At 39.7% G+C, this 20,536-nt stretch overlaps 1 protein-coding gene across 8 annotated transcripts in view; it reads left to right on the plus strand.

Moving 5' to 3' along the window:
* letm1 (leucine zipper-EF-hand containing transmembrane protein 1) overlaps window positions 1–19,940 on the plus strand; it is a 29,775-nt gene extending 9,835 nt beyond the window's left edge. The window contains exons 4-16 of one of the 8 annotated variants that reach the window (XM_085768495.1): window positions 4,979–5,122; window positions 5,828–5,965; window positions 6,637–6,840; window positions 7,529–7,648; window positions 8,547–8,678; window positions 9,768–9,926; window positions 10,031–10,150; window positions 11,319–11,351; window positions 13,317–13,451; window positions 15,279–15,472; window positions 17,031–17,063; window positions 18,303–18,459; window positions 19,691–19,940. In XM_085768495.1, the coding sequence (XP_085624621.1) occupies window positions 4,979–5,122; window positions 5,828–5,965; window positions 6,637–6,840; window positions 7,529–7,648; window positions 8,547–8,678; window positions 9,768–9,926; window positions 10,031–10,150; window positions 11,319–11,351; window positions 13,317–13,451; window positions 15,279–15,472; window positions 17,031–17,063; window positions 18,303–18,459; window positions 19,691–19,843 (1,722 nt within the window). In that variant the 3' untranslated portion in view covers window positions 19,844–19,940. The remainder of the gene's footprint in view (window positions 1–4,978; window positions 5,123–5,827; window positions 5,966–6,636; window positions 6,841–7,528; window positions 7,649–8,546; window positions 8,679–9,767; window positions 9,927–10,030; window positions 10,151–11,318; window positions 11,352–13,316; window positions 13,452–15,278; window positions 15,473–17,030; window positions 17,064–18,302; window positions 18,460–19,690) is intronic. The other 7 variants (XM_085768496.1, XM_085768498.1, XM_085768500.1 and 4 more) reach the window with 7 other exon arrangements.
* Window positions 19,941–20,536: the final 596 nt, after the last annotated feature.

Raw genomic sequence — 20,536 nt, forward strand, 5'->3', positions numbered from 1 at the left:
TTCCCCTTTTGCTTTGTTAATAATGATAATGCAACACTGAGAATTCAAAATCAGATAGATAGATAGATAGATAGATAGATAGATAGATAGATAGAACTTTATTCATCACAAGGGAAATTCTTACATCAGGTTGCTCCAAATGGAAAAGTGCAAAGGAAATAAACAGAGGAAATATATGATAAAATATATCCTACAATGTCTAAAACAGTAAAATCTTGTTTACTTTTCCTGCACATGCAGCTTTTTGCCTGAGTCTGTTAGCATGTATGTGACCCTGAATAGTTTTAGAGAATTTCTATTAGTTATTCTGCAGATTAATACAGGTCTTTGATTAACTGATTAATTGCACAGTTTGTAAAACAGAAGAAAACTGTGACAGACGTCTGTCCCTATATCCTAAAACACAATATGGTGTCATCAAAAACCTTGTTTGCTCTCCAGAACTACAACATAATTAATTTACTGCAATAAAAGATGGAGAAAAACAACTCATTCTCACAATTTAGAAACTTTAAACATCAAATAATTTGCATTTGTGTCTAAAAAATAAAACTAATCATCAGACTAGTTGCCACTTCCCAGTTATTTAGAGTTAATTGCACCATTTTCTCGCATGTAGCTGCCTGATCCTGCAGCCTGCATGGTTGTGTGCTGTTTTGCAGCCCTAGCAACAGTAACCAAGGGGTGTGGCTTAGGAAACTGTGAATTACTGGTATATTATTTCCATATCTGGATTGTTTATGTGCTTTGTGGGTTTTTTTTGGTTGGTTTCTGTAGCAGGAACCATTCAAATGTTCCTCTCAGTTACAGATTATAATTTATATGTGAACAGAAACAGAAAGTGGGAGAACTGGTCTGTTCCCAGTGTGAGGACGAGGAGGAGGAGGCGGCGGCCATTTTTTCCACTCTGACTCATATAGAGTTGAGTTTACACAGCGTGAGTTTTAGAGATCAAGGATGACTGAGCAAGGATTTAAAAAAACAGACGTCTTGTTCTGTAAACGTTTTAATCCACGGCTTCTCAAACGTAATGGGATCAATTATAGAAACTTGGCTGCACGCTGAGTGTTTACTCGCCGGGCACTCAGCAGATTGGACTGATGGATCAAAGCTCTTTAGGGTGGAAGCTTTTTCTTACGTGTCACAGCCTTGATTAGAAAACTGGTCCAACATTTACATCCAACATTTACACTTCTGTCCAAACATGAAGAAGCTGCAGCTCTGTGATAAAATACCTTTAAAGGGATAGTTCAACATTTTGGTAAATTGGCCCATTGCCATAATCCCTATAGTCATAGCAGTAGGTTTGTTACCTTTAATTGTCGATGCAAGCTATTTTTAGAACGGCGGAGCAGAGCCGCGAGCTGCTCAGAGCTACGCTACGGAGGCTAATGGGATTTCTTGGTTTCCCTCATCAAACTCATCAAATACACAATCCAACAACTCCAAAACGCTCTGGTGGACAAGTTGTGACCTGCACATTCACCACGCTATGAGATAATAACACAACGTTACCAGACAGAGTTGTTTTAGAGGGAAATACAGAGACTGCTTGATGAAAAGCTGCCCCCGACGGGAACGCGCATCAACGGTTTTGCATGAATTTCCCTCTAAAACAACTCTGTCTGGTAATGTTCTGTTATTATCTCATAGCGTGGTGAATCAGCCTCCGTAGCGTAGCTCTGAGCAGCTTGCGGCTCTGCTCCGCCGTTCTAAAAACAGCTTGCACCGACAATTAAAGGTAACGAACCTACTGCTATGACTATAGGGATTATGACAATGGGCCAATTTGCCAAAATGTTGAACTATCCCTTGAAGACGTGATAAAACTTCACTTGGCTGAGATTTGTTGAACTAGTAAAACAAGTTTAGGTAACGATATCACTAATTTAGACCAGATGCAGAATAAACCAGCTCTGTTGGTATTCTTCAACATAATCTGCTTCTTGTTCTGAATCCACTGTGCCGCGGCCGCTCAGCTCGTCTGACATTCAGAGGAGCTTCCTGGACCGCAGCCCGGAGCTCGCTGCAGCGATCTCATCTGACGCAGGCGGCGGCGGCTGGCACTCAGGTGTCAGTTCACTCCAGTTCAGTTCAGGGAAAGTGACCCGGTCAGCTCAGGCCTCATTTACTTCTTGTGACACACAGGATGGGAACAGACTTAGTGTTCAACGACGTGGTTGGCGAGTTGTGAACGCTCCACTTTCAGGCTGCCAAAGTATCGAGTGGCAGGATGACCGGGCCACGGGCCGCGAGCCGCGAGCCGTCCTTGTCTGGGAATCACAGACGTTCGGCCAAGTTTGAAATCCACCAGCTCACGTTGTTATTTACCAATACGAAGATTAAAGAGCAAAAGTATGAACCTCCACTTAATCCTGAGGTGGAAAAGAATGAACGGCCATCTTTTTATATCTTCTACAGCCACATGAAAATACAGGATTATTATAACAGTAATAATTTAAAAGAAAAGCTGGAGCAACATATCTAACAAAATTAATTTGTAATGGGCCATGTAGTTTTTTTTACATGGCTCACACAATAGAGGTACATTTCATTCATAAAGTCGTCTGTATTAACAATTCAGAAGTGTATGGATCCAAATAACAGTTATTTTCATAATTGATGATTGATTTCTCTATAAAAAATGTCTTGTTTTTTATGACAACTATGTGTTGATTGTATTTTATCTATTCTTACTTATTTTACCACCTCATTCAGTGTTTTACTTTTATTTTTCATGTGTCACAGTTTATTCTAGGTGTTTTATTGTGCGAAGGGCAATCAAAACAGAGACAAACAGAACGTATTCACAATTGCAGAGGCTTTAACAATGTTTTTATCATGTAATGGATGATCATTTTTCAGATAACTCATCGATAAGATAAGATAAGACTTTTATTGCTTCCACGTATGGGAAATTTACCTGTTGCAGCCGTAGTAGCATAAAAACCCAAAGGTAAAAATAGAAAATAAAAGGATATTCTCCACACTTTTATATAAAGTACTGAAGAAAATAGCATTGACAAAGGCTAAAGATATTGCACGGTATGGAGCGGTGTGGATACAAAATTATTCAGACCATTAATGTTTTAAATTTCACCTCTTTTCCCCTATAATCTAGATAGAATAACAATTTCAGTCAGTTTCTCTCCCAAATGCATTAAAATGAATCAGTCTCTGTTTAACAGACGCAGCAGTGAACAATATAATGTAGTTATATTCCCTGTTACATCCGGCGCTCTGTGATTTACACTAGAGACAAAAGGAAAGGGAAATGGAGCTTCATTGCAGTGCTAATAGCTGATGATGATGATGACGATGACGACCCCCCCCCCACTCCCTCATACTCATTCATTAAACCCACACCCACCGACCCATCTGCACCTTTTCAGATGCAGCCGACTCCCTCGGAGCGCACGTCCCGAACCCATCCACCTCCTCCATTCATCCGACCTGCAGCTCTGCCTCCTTAATCTCCTCCTTTCATATTCACTCACCATCGCTCAGGCCGCCGTTTAAGGCTCCTTCTATTTTAATCTGTAACCCCCCCCACCACACACACACACATATACACACACACCCTCCTTACTCCTTTTTTTCTTTTGATGTGGAGCTCTGGGAGATGATATACATGTCAATGGGCCGGTGGACAAAAGGCCCTTTCACTCAGCCTGGCTCCTAAATCCTTCACCCTCCTGGTCGACTGACATGCAGGTGGAAAAGGGTGGAGGAGAAGGAAGGACTTTTTCTGTTTTTTTATTTTATTTTTTATTTTATTTTTGGGGGGTGGAAGGAGAGGGGATTGTGTCGGTCGCCGCGGTCAGTAAGCCACCACAGTCCGACAGACAGCTGTACAATGAGGTTGGACCGGTGTCTGCCGATGCCTCTGAGGATTGTTCAGGTCTGTGCTGAACAAATCTGCTTCCTGTTTTTTAGCTCAAGTCAGTGTGTAGGTTTTTTTTTTCTTTCTGTTTTTTTTGGGGACCCTTGTGAGGCAGAATGTTCACTTTGGTCCACGGCTCCATGTGAATAATGATGCTGCGGTGAATTAGGAGGTTTCTGTTGCTCTGGGGATGTATGGGCTGCGGGGGTTAAAAGTGCTGACTGCTGGATTGAGCCGCGGTGATTGTACCAAGAGACAAAGGAAGATGGGGGGTAAACATTTTCACAGGTTTACCCCCTCTCCCTCCCTCCCTTACCAGTGGCTTTTTTTTACCCTCCCTACCTCAGTGCTGCTCTCTGCTGGACGTCTGCATTAACTACAGCCTGGTGCACATGAACGGCACCTGGAGGAGGACAGTGTATAAGACATATAAGACTTTATTGATCCTACATGTGGGAAAATTCACTTAAGATACGTAAAGAAGTAAAGAATAAAAATATAAAGAATTTACTATGTATAAAAATATATATATACATAAAAAACAAAGATATGTACTGACATAAGACTGTTTATTTAATCCCACACATGGGAAATTTGGTTGTTACAGTAGCGTTTGTAACATACAAGGTAAAAAAGTACACAGTGTTGGTAGTATGGAGGTGTAAACCAGCAAGGTGTGCAGTTTGTACACAAAAGTTGAACTGTTGGACATAAATAATCAATAAATAACAATTGGAATGAGAAAAAATGTGTCAATGGTGCAAAAAATGACAAAATAAAAATGTGTTATGTTAAGTTTAAGGTTTTTCTAGCGAGTCTTCACACTTTTTTTTGTTTGTTTGTTTGTTTTGAATTTAATTATAACACAATTTATTTGCTGTTGTTAGTCGTATTTGTAGAAGATATTTCTTGGCTCTTCCTTCAAATACTTCATTAAGCCTTTCAAACGCTTCTTCCCTGAATGGGAATTTTCAGTTTCGGGGCACAACCAACATACTATGTGGGTCTGGTTCCCAATATGTGGAGCAGAAATTCTCCAGCATTTATGTCTTCACCCCTTTTTTTAAAAACTTGTCTTTCATTTTTTCTCCCCAGTTTCTCAGAACGTGCGCCGACGTCTTCAGACTTCTCCCGTTCCTCGTGTTCATCATCGTCCCCTTCATGGAGTTCCTGCTTCCTGTCGCTCTGAAGCTCTTCCCCAACATGCTGCCGTCCACCTTCGAGACACAGTCCAAGAAGGTAGAGACAGACGGCCGGCCGGACTTCCTGTTTGAACCAAAGCTGCACGATGAAATTATTTTGTCAGCTGTTTGTAATTAAGATGTATTAGTCTAGTTTTAGGTTAATATGGTTTTAAATACAGTTTCCAATGAGGGTTCATATACATTTCTTTAAAAGAAAATCACAAAATGATTTTAAATCTACCACATACTAATGTCATAGCTTCAGTTTGAATCCAAAATCTCAAATAAATTCAGTTTATTATCACGTGAACTCACTCTAAATAAGTTTTAATACCAGAAAATGAATATCAGGATATACAGGTACTCGTGTGTTAAATGATATAATGACAGTTCGACTCTTCATCCGTCACGTGACCTTCGTCCCAGGCAGCAGGGTCTCATCCTGACAGGAGTTAATCCAGATTACAGTCTAATCCTGATCATAACAGGATCCCTGACCTGTTGTTCCACATTGTTTATGTCTGGCAGGGCTTATAATTATGCAACGTAAACGTCTTTTCACAAAGTGTTAATTACTATTTCATGCTTTTTGTTTTCCTTTCACTTTGTTTTAATCAGTTAAAGCGCTGACAATAGATTATTCATATATTTTCCTAGATGTTTGTTTGTCGCAGTTATTTTGAACAATTTGATTTTCTTTTTCTAGTTTTTTTAATTGATCCCATATTGACCTGTTGTTGTTGTTTGTTGTTGTTTTCAGGAGGAGAGGTTGAAAAAGGAGCTGCGGGTCAAACTGGAGATGGCCAAGTTCTTGCAGGACACCATCGAGGAGATCGCTCTGAGGAACAAGGTCGCCCAGGGCGACGTGACGGAGGAGTTCTCCACTTTCTTCCAGAAGGTCGGTGTTGGTGTCGGGGGCGAAAAAACAGAATCAGGACTATTTTATTGTATTTATTTATCTTTTATTCAACCAGGTACCGTAAAATTCGGTCTATAAGTCGCACTTTTTTTCCCTTTTTTTTTCATCTAAAAAGTTGGGTGTTATACACTGGTGCGACCAGTATTCAAATTACCCCGCAGTCTCTTTTTCTTTTTAAAATTTAAAATAACAAGAAGGATCCACAATGCAGCAAAGAAATTTCACAATTTAAAAACCTCTTTTACAAAAGCGACCTGGCTAAGAAAGCAGCGCACAAACAACTCCACATAGAATTATACAAACAGCATAAAAATGTAGAGCCGATAGATCTCCTTTCTCCATCCCTCAAAACTGATCTGAATTCCTTCAGGTCCGTAAATTCAGTCGGTCCTAAATCCTTCTGCAAGTCGTTCTAGCTTCCGGGGGGCAGAAGATTTTAACTCAGTACTGCCCCCTGATGGTGAAACGTTGCTGGTTCGGTGTGTTATTCACTGTGTGTTTCAGTCAAAATGGCTGATTCATGAGGTCATTCATGTCATTGATAAATGTCAGATCAGTAGAAACGACCTTAAGACACCAGAATCTGCACAAATACAGAAAATATTCAGGTTTCAATCAGAGAATTTAAATGAAATCCTTCCTCTTTGCAGATCCGTGACTCTGGCGAACGTCCCAGCAACGAGCAGATCATGAAGTTCTCCAAACTGTTCGAGGACGAGCTGACGCTGGACAACCTGACCCGGCCCCAGCTGGTGGCGCTGTGCCGGCTCCTGGAGCTCCAGTCCATCGGGACCAACAACTTCCTCCGCTTCCAGCTCATCATGAAGCTGCGGGCGATCCGCGCAGACGACAAGGTGCAGAGACCTTTTTTTTTTCCCTAGGTTTTATGTTTTATGTTTATTTGCACGATTATAAAAGCAAACAATTAAATTGAAAAAAAGACATGTGTGCAGGTGAGGTAGAAAACCCACTACAGGCTTATAGTTACACCTCACCTATAAAAGCAATTGCACAAATAACAAAGCAAAACAAACAAAAGAAGCATTAATATATCTTGAGTAGCATTATAAACAGAATAATACAAAATAGAATTAAATAAAAGAGAAAAAAATAATTTAAAAATAAATAAAAAAGAGAAAAAAAAATATATACATACACATATACACAAATAATAATAGGAACAAACGAACCAAAAAACAAAACAGATTACAAGGTATTACAGAAAGTCAGTATCATATGCAACAATGTTTTGTGATCAGAGTATTTTTTTGTCTCGTTTTGAATCTGGGTAAAGACAGAGAATTAGTAAATGAATGTATATTTTGGTTCCATAACTGGGCCATAACACGGTATCTTATTGAAAACTGTCCACGACGAGATGTATGATACAAAGGTAGATATAGGTTATTGATTTGTCTAGTGGAATATTGATGAACCTGAGAAGTATTCAGTACAGGTGACACAGTCGGAGGTGAATTGATTTCGCTGAGAAGCTCCGTGTGAACTCGTTCTCTCTCTCTGTTTTTGATGTGTTTTATGCAGCTGATCGCAGAAGAAGGCGTGGAGAGTCTGAACGTGAACGAGGTGCAGGCGGCGTGTCGCGTCAGAGGGATGAGGTCACTGGGAGTCACAGAGGAGCGACTCAGAGAGCAGCTCAGCCAGGTAACGACTATAATAACGAGAACGAGTGGAGACGGAGGGTATTTTTCTACTTTACAGGACACATTCGGGTTGTTGTTACTGTTTTTTTTTGGTCTTATTATTTAATTTATTAATACAGCGGTTCCCAACCTGTTTGTCAAACCACTAGTAACCCCTCACTCATACAGTACGTATTGATGATTCTCCAAAAAGTGGTCATACAAAACATAACACAACTGATTATGAAAAGAAAATCGTTTTAATTTCTGTCAAAAAACATTTTATTCTTATAATGTATTGCATTTTAAATAATAATTCTCCGTCATTTTTGTTCTTTTGAACTCATATTAAATATAAAAATAAATAAGAATCTGTCTGCATTTCAAAATAAAATACATATTAAATACACATACGCACCACTGGTTGGGAATCACTTTAATAATATGTTGATCCACATCGATTCAGTGACCAACAAGTCAATAGCATGAAGATCAGAAATTGATACATATTATCATTTGTTGGGAGCGCCTTTATTTTGAAATTCCCCATGGCTTTTCCAGTCCGTTACACACACATTCCCCCACACTTTGATATATTCTGCATTTCTGATTTCATTATTTTGATTATAATTACATTATTTACATTATAATGATAAAATTACAAATTATAAAAGTGCAAAGATCAATAGATTTAGAATGTGGCACTTTTTAAAGAACAAAGGAAAAGTTTTTATGAAAAATAATGTTGTTCTGAGCTCAGAAATGAACATCATGTGATATTCAGTTTCCTTTTGTGGTTTGATCTGAATGGAAGTGATTGGTTTTGACTGATTTGCATTGGAAGAACATGCAAAACGAACTCTTATTTCATGGAAGTCATTAAATTAAACTTGAGGTTTTGTTAATTATCCCATGTGCAGTGGCTGGAGCTGCACCTGAACCAGCAGATCCCCACCTCTCTGCTGCTGCTGTCCCGGGCCATGTTCCTCCCTGACACCCTGTCTCCCGCCGACCAGCTGAAGACCACGCTGCAGACGCTGCCTGAGATGGTGGTAAGTTGCACCAGCCACACAGCTGGGATATGTCATGATTTATTTATTTATTTAAATATTTATTTATATATTTATATCCAACATGTAACACAAAATAAGGCACAATTTCAGTTTGTTCCTTGTTCCAAAAACACAAAAGCATTATCATACATATTCGAAAAGGAGTGAGAAGAAGCTGGGCTCATTGAATCCCACACCTTTTCCACAAATCATAAATAAATCGATTACTTGTCCCACTTCATTAAAGTTAGGGATGTACTGAATCCTGATTTTTGGGGTTCTGCCAAATATTAAATCCACTGTTTAAAGATTCAGCTGAATCCGAACTGAATATCAAATCCTACTCCCATCATCGGCCCACACAGAAAACATATTATAAATGCAGTTAACATAACACAGTGTGTTTTATTCTACCTGAAAAAAGGGCGATAACTTTCACTAATATTTTGCATCGTGCTCACACTCAGAGAACATCACCCAACACTTAAGCTTCAAATAATTCAGGATTCAGGCTTTAGTATCTTTTCTCATTCAAAACAAGAAGGAAAAAAACAAGTAAACTTCAAACTTTATTTATTTATATAGCAGCTTTCATACATATAAAATGCAACACAAAGTGCTTAGTAAATAAGTAAAAGAAAGACATCTCTTCTACCATGTTTATGTTTAAATAACAGCTGTTTGTTGGTTCAAAATTACCATCATAGAGATGCTACTTCCAGTTAGCCCATCTATGATGTTTTCCATTATATGTTAGCATCAAGCTAACAGACTTTAGATTGAGTTTTTTTGATAATGACTGTGATGCTGGCTGTGCTGAGAGTGATTTGAAAGGTTGTCGTTCGTTAAACTTCCCGTAATCGGGGCGGCCTTGTGGCGCAGTGGGTAGAGCCTTCCCATTTCCTTTCTCTCTCAGCTATACTATCAAATAAAAGCAAAAATGCCCCAAAAATATCCTAAAAAAAAACAAAACAATTTGGCCGAGTCTGAAACAAATCGCTACATCCCCAATTAAAGAATATAAAAAAATACATCTGCATAGAGATAACTAGAGTTTTTTTAAGGACTTGTTTCCTCCTCCTCCTCTAGACGAAGGAGGCCCAGTTGATCGCCGCGGAGATGGAGCTCTCCAAAGTGGACAACAAGACCAAAGTGGAGGCGACGCTGCAGGAGGAGGCGGCCATACGCCAGGACAACAAGGACCGGGAGATGGAGAGACTGGCCGACGCCGCAGAGAAGGTTGCCAGGGTAACGACTCCTCCTCCTCCTCCTACTGTTCGATACCTGTCTTCGTTTTCAGTGTTAAGTCAGCGGTGTTTAACTAAAGTGGGCGTGGCCACGTGTTCCTACAGGAGGGTGAACTGGAGCTGGAGGCGGAGCGCGCCAAGCACAGCGAGGCCATGTCCACGGCCGACAAAGCCGCTCACGCCGAGACGCTGAGGGACACCGCGCCGGTCATCGAGGGAATCAAGGTAACACACCTGAAAACACACACACAGCTGCAGAAACACACTTTAAAGGAGAATTCCAGCCATTTTTGACCCCTAAATTGTTGGGGGGAGCAAAAAACGCGACTAAAATTGATGCAGGCAAACCCGAGTTACACCATGGCTACCCGGCGCTAGGGATAGCGACAACGCTAACCCATGGGCGCAATTCTTTCAACCACAACAAACACTCAAAAAACAATCAAATATCTATGATACATGACTGGAATCCTTACGACACACCACTGAACTCATAAACTGTGCAGTATAAACCGGTATAAACAGTATACACTTTACTATCCGATCGCAGAGCGCCTTCTCCCCACCACAGAAACAAACACTTTTTCCTTGTTGTGATGATTTCTTTACAAAAATAAACGGTCGGACATTTTTTGGACATTACCACTGCACTGCTCCACCGTTTATTTTTGTAAAGAATTCATTGTTTTTTGCTCTCCTCAACACTCGCACGTGTATGTATAAATACATATATTTTTGTTCTATCTTATGCTTTTTTTTTTTTTTTTACTGTCTTTGTCCCACCCCTTTTTTTCCCCCTTGTATTATTACTATTATTCCCTTTTTTTCTTCTTTCTTTCTCTCTTTTCTTTTACCATGAACTTTTTTTAAAATTTCTTTTGATGTTTTTCACTACAAATTGCCTACATTTTGTAGGAATGCTCCAATAAAAAGATGTGTAATGGAACATGAACTAACGACTTGTGCAATCCTGCAATAAAGTATTAAAAAAAACAACAATAAAACATTGGGTGACCATCAGGACAACGATTTAGTGGTCAAAAATGGCCAGAATTCTCCTTTAACAATCACACAACACTGAGCAGTTTCAAAGCTTCTTCTCACAAGCTCTTTATGTTGTTGTTGATGTTGTCGCTGCCTCTAAATGCTGCATTTAGTTTCAGGTATTTGTATGTAATATTTTCTGGATTTAAAACCATGTAACATGTTTTATCAATGAGTAGAATTTGAATTTTCTATTCTTTTTTTTGTAGATCTCCAACTTGCAGTTTGTCTTAGATAATTTTCTTACTCTTTCCCCAAAGATACTGTGACTCTAAGAAACATTTTTACTGATTTATGTGTCGCCACTTTTTTTCATTGTTATCACCTCTGTGTCGTCTGGACTGCACAGTTTGAACAGTGGCAGACTTTCCTGCGTTACCAGGTTTGGTTTAACGACATTTCCTCCTTAACGAACCACTTTATTTACCCCTGCACGCACACACACTCTCCGGTCTTTCCTTCCTTGCAGACTCCAGATGTGGGTTAAACACGACTTTGCTCATAACAGTGGCATTTGTTTTACTTTTGGACGCTGCTGTTTCTGATCTTAACATTCATAAAGAGTGGAAACATTATCCCAATGACAGGAATTCACCTCCAAACAACAAGGTTTTTATGGGAACGATGAGGTGGACGCTGGAGAAAATGAAGCGAGGTCAGACCACAGACGCTCATGTTGCACTGAACTGTGTGTTCTTAAGCGGGATGAAAAGCAGACGAGATAAATTACAGTAAAGAGCTCAGAAGACGAATCACAGAAGAGTTAAAACCACTGAGAGCATGTAAAGCCTGAAACACCCGGGGAAACACTGCCTCACTGTTTGCAGAAGGAAAAACGGCTGCAGTGTCGACAAACCAGGAGATTTTCTTTAGTTTTTGAGTCATAATATATTATTTTTGCTGAAATACTGAAAGATTAATCTGAAATACACAGGGAATTATAAAGGAAATAAGCAACACACAATGGAAAGAGAGAGACAAAGACAAAACCTCCAGTTAAGTTATGTTGAAATTACAAAATTAAAAAAACACAAAGTGAACATGCAAAAAAAAAAAAAAAAAAAAGATTCAAAATAATGTACATAAAATCGACTGCAGTAATGACAATGATATCAAAATAGGAGCAGAAAATGATAGTTTACCTTCATGTCAATACAAGCAAAATAAAACAGTGATATATACAGTATGTATATAAACAGTAATAAAAACACTTAAAACAGCAGTTAAATTATCTTTTAAACAGCTTTTGTAATGTGTTATAGAGAAATAAACAGAGGAAGCTTATTTTGCCTGTCCTCTGCATGTGAGAAATCACCTTTGATTGAATGTATCTTATAAAAATCCATCTTTTTTTGTAGTTACAGAACTAGATAAGTATATGTGTACTCTCTGCATGACAGATGAGGCCCAGTTGCCAGATGTTTCTTCTTTGTCTTATGATTTTAATTGCCTGTTAATGTGCACTAAGGCAAAAAAGCATACATTTAAATTATAGTGATATAATAAATAGTTACAACATCTATAGTTTCTGAAATATAGAAATAAATAAGATAAATTAGACTCTGATAAAGAATAGAAAGTGAAACAAAAGCTGAATATGATTTAGTCAGTTTGACCCACATCTGTACAGACCCTCCCTCTTCCCTCCTCTTCTTCCTCTTCTCCCCTCACAGACACCGTCACCTCTTCCTCTTTAGCTCCACACTCCTCCCTCCGTCCCGGGGTAACATGTTATTGAGAAGTTTCCCAGCATCCTTTGCAGCTTCCCTTGTTTTACCCCCCTATGTCTGTGTTTGGGTCGACGAGCACACTTAACCTCAACCTACCTGGGATGTATAGTGATAAATATTATGTGTTAGCGGTGAAAGTATGACTGTGAGTTACTGTGTTTAGCAGTTTGTGTGTTTTTTTTTTTTAGAGGGATAGTTCAACATTTTGGCAGGTTTCGAGGTAAATGCAGAGACTGCTTGCTGAAAAACTGCCCCTGAAGGCAACTTGCACCAGCGGTTTTGCATGAGTTTATCTCTAAAACAACTCTGTCTCGTAACGTTGTGTTATTATCTCATAATATCCAATATTTGATGAGTTTGATGAAGGAAACCAAGAAATCCCATTAGCCGCCGTAGCGTAGCTCTGAGCAGCTCACGGCTCTGCTCCGCCGTTCTAAAAATAGCTTGCACCGACAATTAAAGGTAATGAACCTACTGCTTTGACTATAGGGATAATGGCAATGGGCCAATTTGTCAAAAATGTTGAACTATCCCTTTAAAGGATATATTTTATGGTTAAAAAAAAAAAAGTGTGTATTTTGGGGTAAATTTATTGAGTTATATGTTCATGTTTCCAGGGCGAGGAGATCACCAAGGAGGAGATCGATCTGCTGAGCGACGCCTGCTCGAAGCTGAAGGAGCAGAAGAGGCTGTTGACGCTGGAGAAGGAGGAGCTGGAGGAGCTGAAGGACGACGTCCAGGAATACAACGAGGTGAGTGTCAAAAAGGCAGCTTGCTTCGGAAAATAGGACTGGAATTCACTCAATGACCAAAGTCAGCTTTCTTTCTTTTCTTTCTTTTATTTTGAAAGTCGTAAAGGCCAAGAACAAGTGAAAAACCTTAAACACAGACACAAAAAAGGAAAATGTAACCCAAGAAGCCATAATTAATCAGCATAACCCAAGATCAAATACTTAATTTTTAACTACTAGAAATAAATCTTGAAAATAAATAGAAAAGTAAATGAAAGACATTTTAAACCACTGTTCAATGATGATTTTAACTCATTGAGTGCCAGACCTTTTATAAAATGGTCAGTGCCAGGTGCCAGTGTTTTGGGGCATTTTGAGTAATATGTCAAGACCCAGAGAATATTTTGTACTATGACTCTGAAAACACCAAACAGCTCACAGGAAAGAGGAGACTCTCTATTTAACTAGGGAAAAAAACATTTGTTTGTACCTTGTTCCATTCTTGATTTATCTTAAGTTGAATAGAGCCTGGTTGCACCAAAAAGACCACTTTTTTTCTAGAAAGCTGAGAAAAATGCATTTTTGTGAAAGAGAGTCTCTCAAGAAAAACAGTGATTTATCAGTTTTAATTTTGGCTTCAAAAACATGTATGAGATCTGAAAATTTCATTTCACATGTCCCCCCCCCCCCCCAAAAAAAAAAAAGACTAAACAAAAAACAAAACAACAACAACAACAACAACAACAACAACAACTAAAATACAACAAGTACGAGCAGTTGCTGCCTCTCCTACGCCCCCCTCCCCCTCCACCCCCTCCCTTCCCCTCCCCTCTCCTACTTCTCCTCCTGCTGCTTCCCCTCGTCTCTGAAGGAGGGAGGGAGACGTCGTGGCGTCTTCAGCCTCTCTGCTGGACGCGGCCGCGGCAGCGACGCACCGCACTGATCTCTCGGTTCGTCGTCACGTCGGTTTACAGCAAGTGGTGAAACTGACTCCGCGATCCGCTTTCGCTTCGGCATTTTGGTGCTGATCATCTAGATGAGTTTACCTTTCCTGCCTCCTCCGATCACTTCATACTGGAGCTATGCTAATAGCATCCGTGGCTAAGCTTTCCTCCAGCTCCACGTTACACTTGTTCCAGGCTCTGCCCGTCGTTTTTCTCTAGAAATAGAAACTTTTTCCGACTTTGTTATCTCCGTACCGATCGCGCTCGTCTTCTCCTTCTTCTTCACTTCTTGCTCTGATCTACAGTCTTCTTCGTTCTACACATCCCAGAAGTCCCAAAATTACTCACAGTGTGCGCGAGAGCGTCCCCATTTACCAGCCGCAGAAAAGTGCATTTGACGTCTATGGACGTCAATGGCACTCAAGCGTTGGATTTTGATTGACGTCCATAGACGTCAATGGCACTCAATGAGTTAATCTTAACTTTAGCACATTTTAATTCCTGTAAATACACAATATCACATTGCTTTTAGCATGAATACTCTCTCTTAAAATACACTACATTTTTAACTACACTCTTAAACCCACATGATATTAAATATGACATTTTACTACACACCTTTTTACCTGAATTTCATCACATGATTTACTAAATGCTCAAGATCACAACCCCAAACAAACCACACGACACAACAAAGCTCACCGGCTCCTTCTTCCTTTTCAAAACAAGTCTCAGTCTTGCAGTGTCACTTTTCCAAGCCCACTGTCTCCAAACGTCTTCATACACTGATGCAGAACTCGTCTCTAGATTTGGACAATAAAATTGTGTTTAAATGTGATTTTATTTTATTTTTTTTTCTGAGATCTCTTTCTGAGTGTTTCCACTTTGGGTTTTTGTCGTTCAGGATCTGGAGGAAATAAAGAAGGAGCTCTCCAAGAGCGGCCAGGAGAAGACGGTGGAGGAGTCGAAGGCGAGCCAGCGTCTGTCCAAGAGAGTCAACCGCATGATCGGACGCATCGACAAGATCATCCTGGAGCTGGAGAAGGACAAGGTCATCCTGGACGGGCAGATGGACAGCGGGACCACGCCACCCGTCGGGTAAGAGCTGAACACATCGAACTCCGTCTGTCCCGCTCAACGCTGAAACGTAGATCGGTTCGCAAACGAAACCAAACTGCTGCTGTGTATCGCAACTCGTGGCTTTTTTTATTTTTTTATTTCATAGTGAAGTCAGATCTGAGGAGTTATGATGTTTTTATTCTTTAGAGCAGGCATTCCCAAACTCACTTATTGAGTGTTTGAATGTGACATCAGGACAAAATGTGATTAATCTCACACATCCATTAACATCCATGATAATTTATTCATTAAAGGGATAGTTCAACATTTTGGCAAATTGGCCCATTGCCATAATCACTACAGTTATAGCAGTAGGTTCGTTACCTTTAATTGTCGGTGCAAGTTATTTTTAGAACGGTGGAGCAGAGCCGCGAGCTGCTCAGAGCTACGCTATGGAGGCTAATGGGATTTCCACTCCACAACGCTCTGGTGGACAAGTTGTGACCTGCACATTCACCACGCTATGAGATAATAACAGAACGTTACCAGACAGAGTTGTTTTAGAGGGAAATGCAGAGACTGCTTGATGAAAAACTGTCCCTGAAAGCAATGTGCATCAGTGGTTTTGCATGTATTTCCCTCTAAAACAACTTTGTCTGGTAACGTTGTGTTATTATCTCATAGCGTGGTGAATGTGCAGGTCACAACTTGTCCACCGGAGCATTTTGGAGTTGTTGGATTGTGTATTTGATGAGTTTGATGAGGGAAACCAAGAAATCCCATGAGCCTCCGTAGCATAGCTCTGAGCAGCTCACGGCTCTGCTCCTCCGTTCCAAAAATAGCTTGCACCGACAAATAAGGTAACGAACCTACTGATATGACTATAGGGACTATGGCAATGGGCCAATTTGCCAAAATGTTGAACTATCCCTTTAAGGCCTATGCATAACAAACTTTAAATTTACTAGAGATGCACCGATCCGGCTTTTTCAGTCACAGTGAGCTAAAGCAGACAGACCCTCTTCCCTAAATGTTTCTGTCGGGTGTGAAGCTTCTGGTCTTGTTGCTTCTGCTCCATCGCTCAGTCTGTGCTGTTTTGAAACTTGTGAACGTGAATGATGCAAAGGCAGCGTTTTGATGTCGATGACAGGCTAGTCTCTGTTTGTACAAAGAGATAAAAAAAAACAAAAATCTTGTTTCTTGTTCAAGTATTTGAACAATAAAACAGTCAAAGCTTCAGTTTTGCTTTTTTTGTTTTTTAACCCAAAGCGTTGCCTCTGAATCTTTAACTTCAGCTTCTTCATGACGTCAAGTTTGTATCTTTATTTATAGTTCATTATAATTTCAAATGAGTTATGTGCTTTAATTTGTCAGTTTTATGTTGGTTACTGGATATATTCATTTTGTTTAACCATCATCCTCATCTTCATCATCATCATTATTACTTTCATTGTAAAATGGTGGTGGAGATAAAACAAGGAAGAAAAGGTTTCCCCTGCAAAAAACAACAAAAACTAAAAATTAAACTAATCCAAACTGTTCTAGTTTACGTTGTTTAAAACCAAATCCAGATCCTAATTTATCTAAAATTTTTCAGATTATTCTTTACTAAAGCTAGCGATGCCACAAGGTAAGACAACACTGTGGTAAACCGCCACCTGCTTGCAGCTTTTGCCTGTCGCTAACTTTGCATCGTGGTTGTTGCAACAAAAAAAAAACAAAAAAAAGTCAAAAATCAGTCATTTGCTTCTTTTGCATCTTTTTGTCCATATTGCCTCTTCACCCCTAAGATGCTGCTTCACTAAACAGCTTCAATCATTAAATGAACAAAAATCAACTGTAGGACAAAATATCTGCTTGATTTGAGACAGATATGAAAAGCTCTGTGACCCTTATTGGAGCTTTATATTTAATTCTAACTTAGATAAATGCACCCTTAAAGGGATAGTTCAACATTTTGGCAAATTGGCCCATTGCCATAATCCCTAGTTTTAGCAGTAGGTTCGTTACCTTTAATTGTCGGTACAAGCTATTTTTAGAACGGTGGAGCAGAGCCGCGAGCTGCTCAGAGCTACGCTATGGAGGCTAATGGGATTTTTTTGGTTTCCCTCATCAAACTCATCAAATACACAATCCAACAACTCCACAACGCTCTGGTGGACAAGTTGTGACCTGCACATTCACCACGCTATGAGATAATAACAGAACGTTACCAGACAGAGTTGTTTTAGAGGGAAATGCAGAGACTGCTTGATGAAAAACTGTCCCTGAAGGCAACGTGTATCAGCGGTTTTGCATGAATTTACCTCTAAAACAACTCTGTCTGGTAACGTTGTGTTATTATCTCATAGCGTGGTGAATGTGCAGGTCACAACTTGTCCACCAGAGCGTTTTGGAGTTGTTGGATTGTGTATTTGTTGAGTTTGATGAGGGAAACCAAAAAAATCCCATTAGCCTCCGTAGCGTAGCTCTGAGCAGCTCACGGCTCTGCTCCGCCGTTCTAAAAACAGCTTGCACTGACAATTAAAGGTAACGAGAACCTACTGCTATGACTATAGGGATTATGGCAATGGGCCAATTTGCCAATGTTGAACTATCCCCTTAATAAAAGACTAATTAATCCCTGTGTCTTTGAACACGTCATGCACAGACTAAAACTAAGTCAGTGGTAGTTTGGAGTGTGCTGCATGATTCAACCTCCATTTTTTTATCCCAAATTTAACCCACTGTGAATTAAAAACAAAAATAAACGATCAGTCTGATTGGTGTGATCTGACCCGGGGACCTTTGAGCGTGCTGAACTCTCTCTGTGTCTGTCTCCACCGCATTTTACCGCCGGTCAAACCTTGTAACCGTTTCCTGTATGCAGTCTGTTCTACACCTTCAGGGAGAACCTCATCAGCATCGACGAGCTCATCAACGTCATGAGGCAGATCCAGAACATTCCCGAGCACAAGCTGCAGAGCATCGCCGAGGCGCTCGACGACAACAAGGACGGGAAGATCGACATCGACGACGTCATCAAAGTACGTATGGGTTGTGTCGTAGTTGTGTGTTTTGTTATATTTGTATGTTGTGTAGGTGGCATTTGATCAGCTGAACATCAGAGACAGAGAGGGAACATTAAACGGGAATTGCCGTTTTTTACAATCTGGACCTTATTTCTAGCATAAAATACGATCATTTACTCACCCAGATAACTTTGGTGTCATTACAAGTCGTTCCAGCGGAATTATATATAATTAATTGTAAAATAAGTAAAACAATCTTTTCTTTTTTCCCCTTTTTTTTTTCTCTTTCACCTTCTTTTTTTAAACATCTTCTTACACTGAGATATACTTGTACAACTTTTCAGCTCCTTGCTTTGTGAATGCCATAGTTTTACACCTGCAACAGAAATACACATTTGTTTTAAGCTTAACCTTGCAAATGTGTATGTTTAAAATCATCGTCCGTCAGAACAATCCTGTCCTCAGTCTCCAGAGCAGACGGGACAGGAGACGACAGAAAGACGCTATCATCATGTTAAAAATAATAAAAACAGTTGCATTAATTCCTATTAGAACTTAACATATAAAGACAGAGCTGCTGTAATTACGACTCTTGCTCTGTTTTAATCCTGTGATTAAAGGACAATTCCGGACAAATTCAACCTGGAGCTGTAGTTTCCTAATATTTTAGGTCTAAACAATGGATTCTGAAGATTATCTTTTTAATTGCTCCTGTTTTGCAGCAATTCTGTCTGCTCCCATTCATCGCCACACCAAACCATTTCTATAAATCAAATGGGAGAGCTTCAGACGACCTGTAAACACAGTTAGCCGTCAACTTGATTCTCACGTGAGACTTCATGAGACTTGTATTAGCTCTCCGTTTACAAACATGTCAGCTTGCTTGAAGTAAACAAACCCTTCTCTGTGTGTTTGAAGACATCTGACGTTGTCTGTGGAAAAAAAATGTGGTTTTGAGGGATGTAAAGAGTCGAAACAGTGTAAGATCCGTCTGCTCTCATTATACTGTGGCGATGCGGGGACAGACACAACTACTGCAGAACGGGAGACATTAAAAAAGAAAATCTTCAGATTCATTCTTTTAGACCTAAAATATTAGGAAACTAGAGCCCCAGGTTGAATTTGCCTGGAATTGTCCTTTAACAGTGAACTTGAATCTCACGACCCACAAGATTAAAACATTGTGAGCCTGTAATCTGTATTAATTCCTCTGTGTGTGTGTGTGTGTGTGTTTTTTTCTCTCCAGGTGGTGGAGCTGATCGACAAGGAGGACATCGACATCTCCACCACTCAGGTGGCCGACATCATGGTGATGCTGCAGAAGGAGGAGAAGCTGATGGAGAAGGAAAAGGCCAAAGAGAAGGCGGAGAAGGAGCAGGCGGCCACGCTCAACAGCTAACTCCTCTCTCTCTCACTCTCTCACTATAAGGACACACAGCGTTTGTAGAAACACAAAACAAAACAAAACAGAACAGAAAAGATAATAATAATAATAACGTCGAGAGGTTTGTGGCTGGTCACAGAAAAACTCTGGACGTCAGACGGACGTGAAGGTAACAGCCTCCGCCTCCTTGCAGCATTTCACCAGAGAAGAATAATTTAAAAAACAACAAAACAAAAACTAAAATGCACAAAAATCAAGACACTTAAATTAATATAATGTTAAAAACTCTTCTGGACTGATCATGTAACATGGATTTGTTGAACGGGGAACAGAAAGTTGAAAATAATCAATCAATAATCATGTTTGGGTAAAATAATAGACAGTATGAGGAGATAATAGATATATAGTATATAATTTAAGGTTTGAGGTGAACCGTCTTGCCTTTCATTTCATTTCATTCATTCATTCATGTCGTCATCTCTCAGAGAAATGAGAAATCGTTTCTGAACTTTGCACAGTTACAAACACATAAATCTTCGTCATCACCGTCATTCCGATTTTTTATTTTATTTTATTTTATTTCATTATTTCTCCATCAAAACTCCCGTGTTGTTGTGAAGTAACTTGTTATGTTCTCTGACAGGAAGCTCCTTGTTGGCTGTATGTAGGGTGGCTGCAACCAAAGATGAACATAGGAAATCATGCAAA

This window comes from Trachurus japonicus, chromosome 22 (assembly GCF_045865225.1).
Source record: "Trachurus japonicus isolate A0001 chromosome 22, Traja_1.0".
NCBI classification, from domain to species: Eukaryota; Metazoa; Chordata; class Actinopteri; order Carangiformes; family Carangidae; genus Trachurus; species Trachurus japonicus.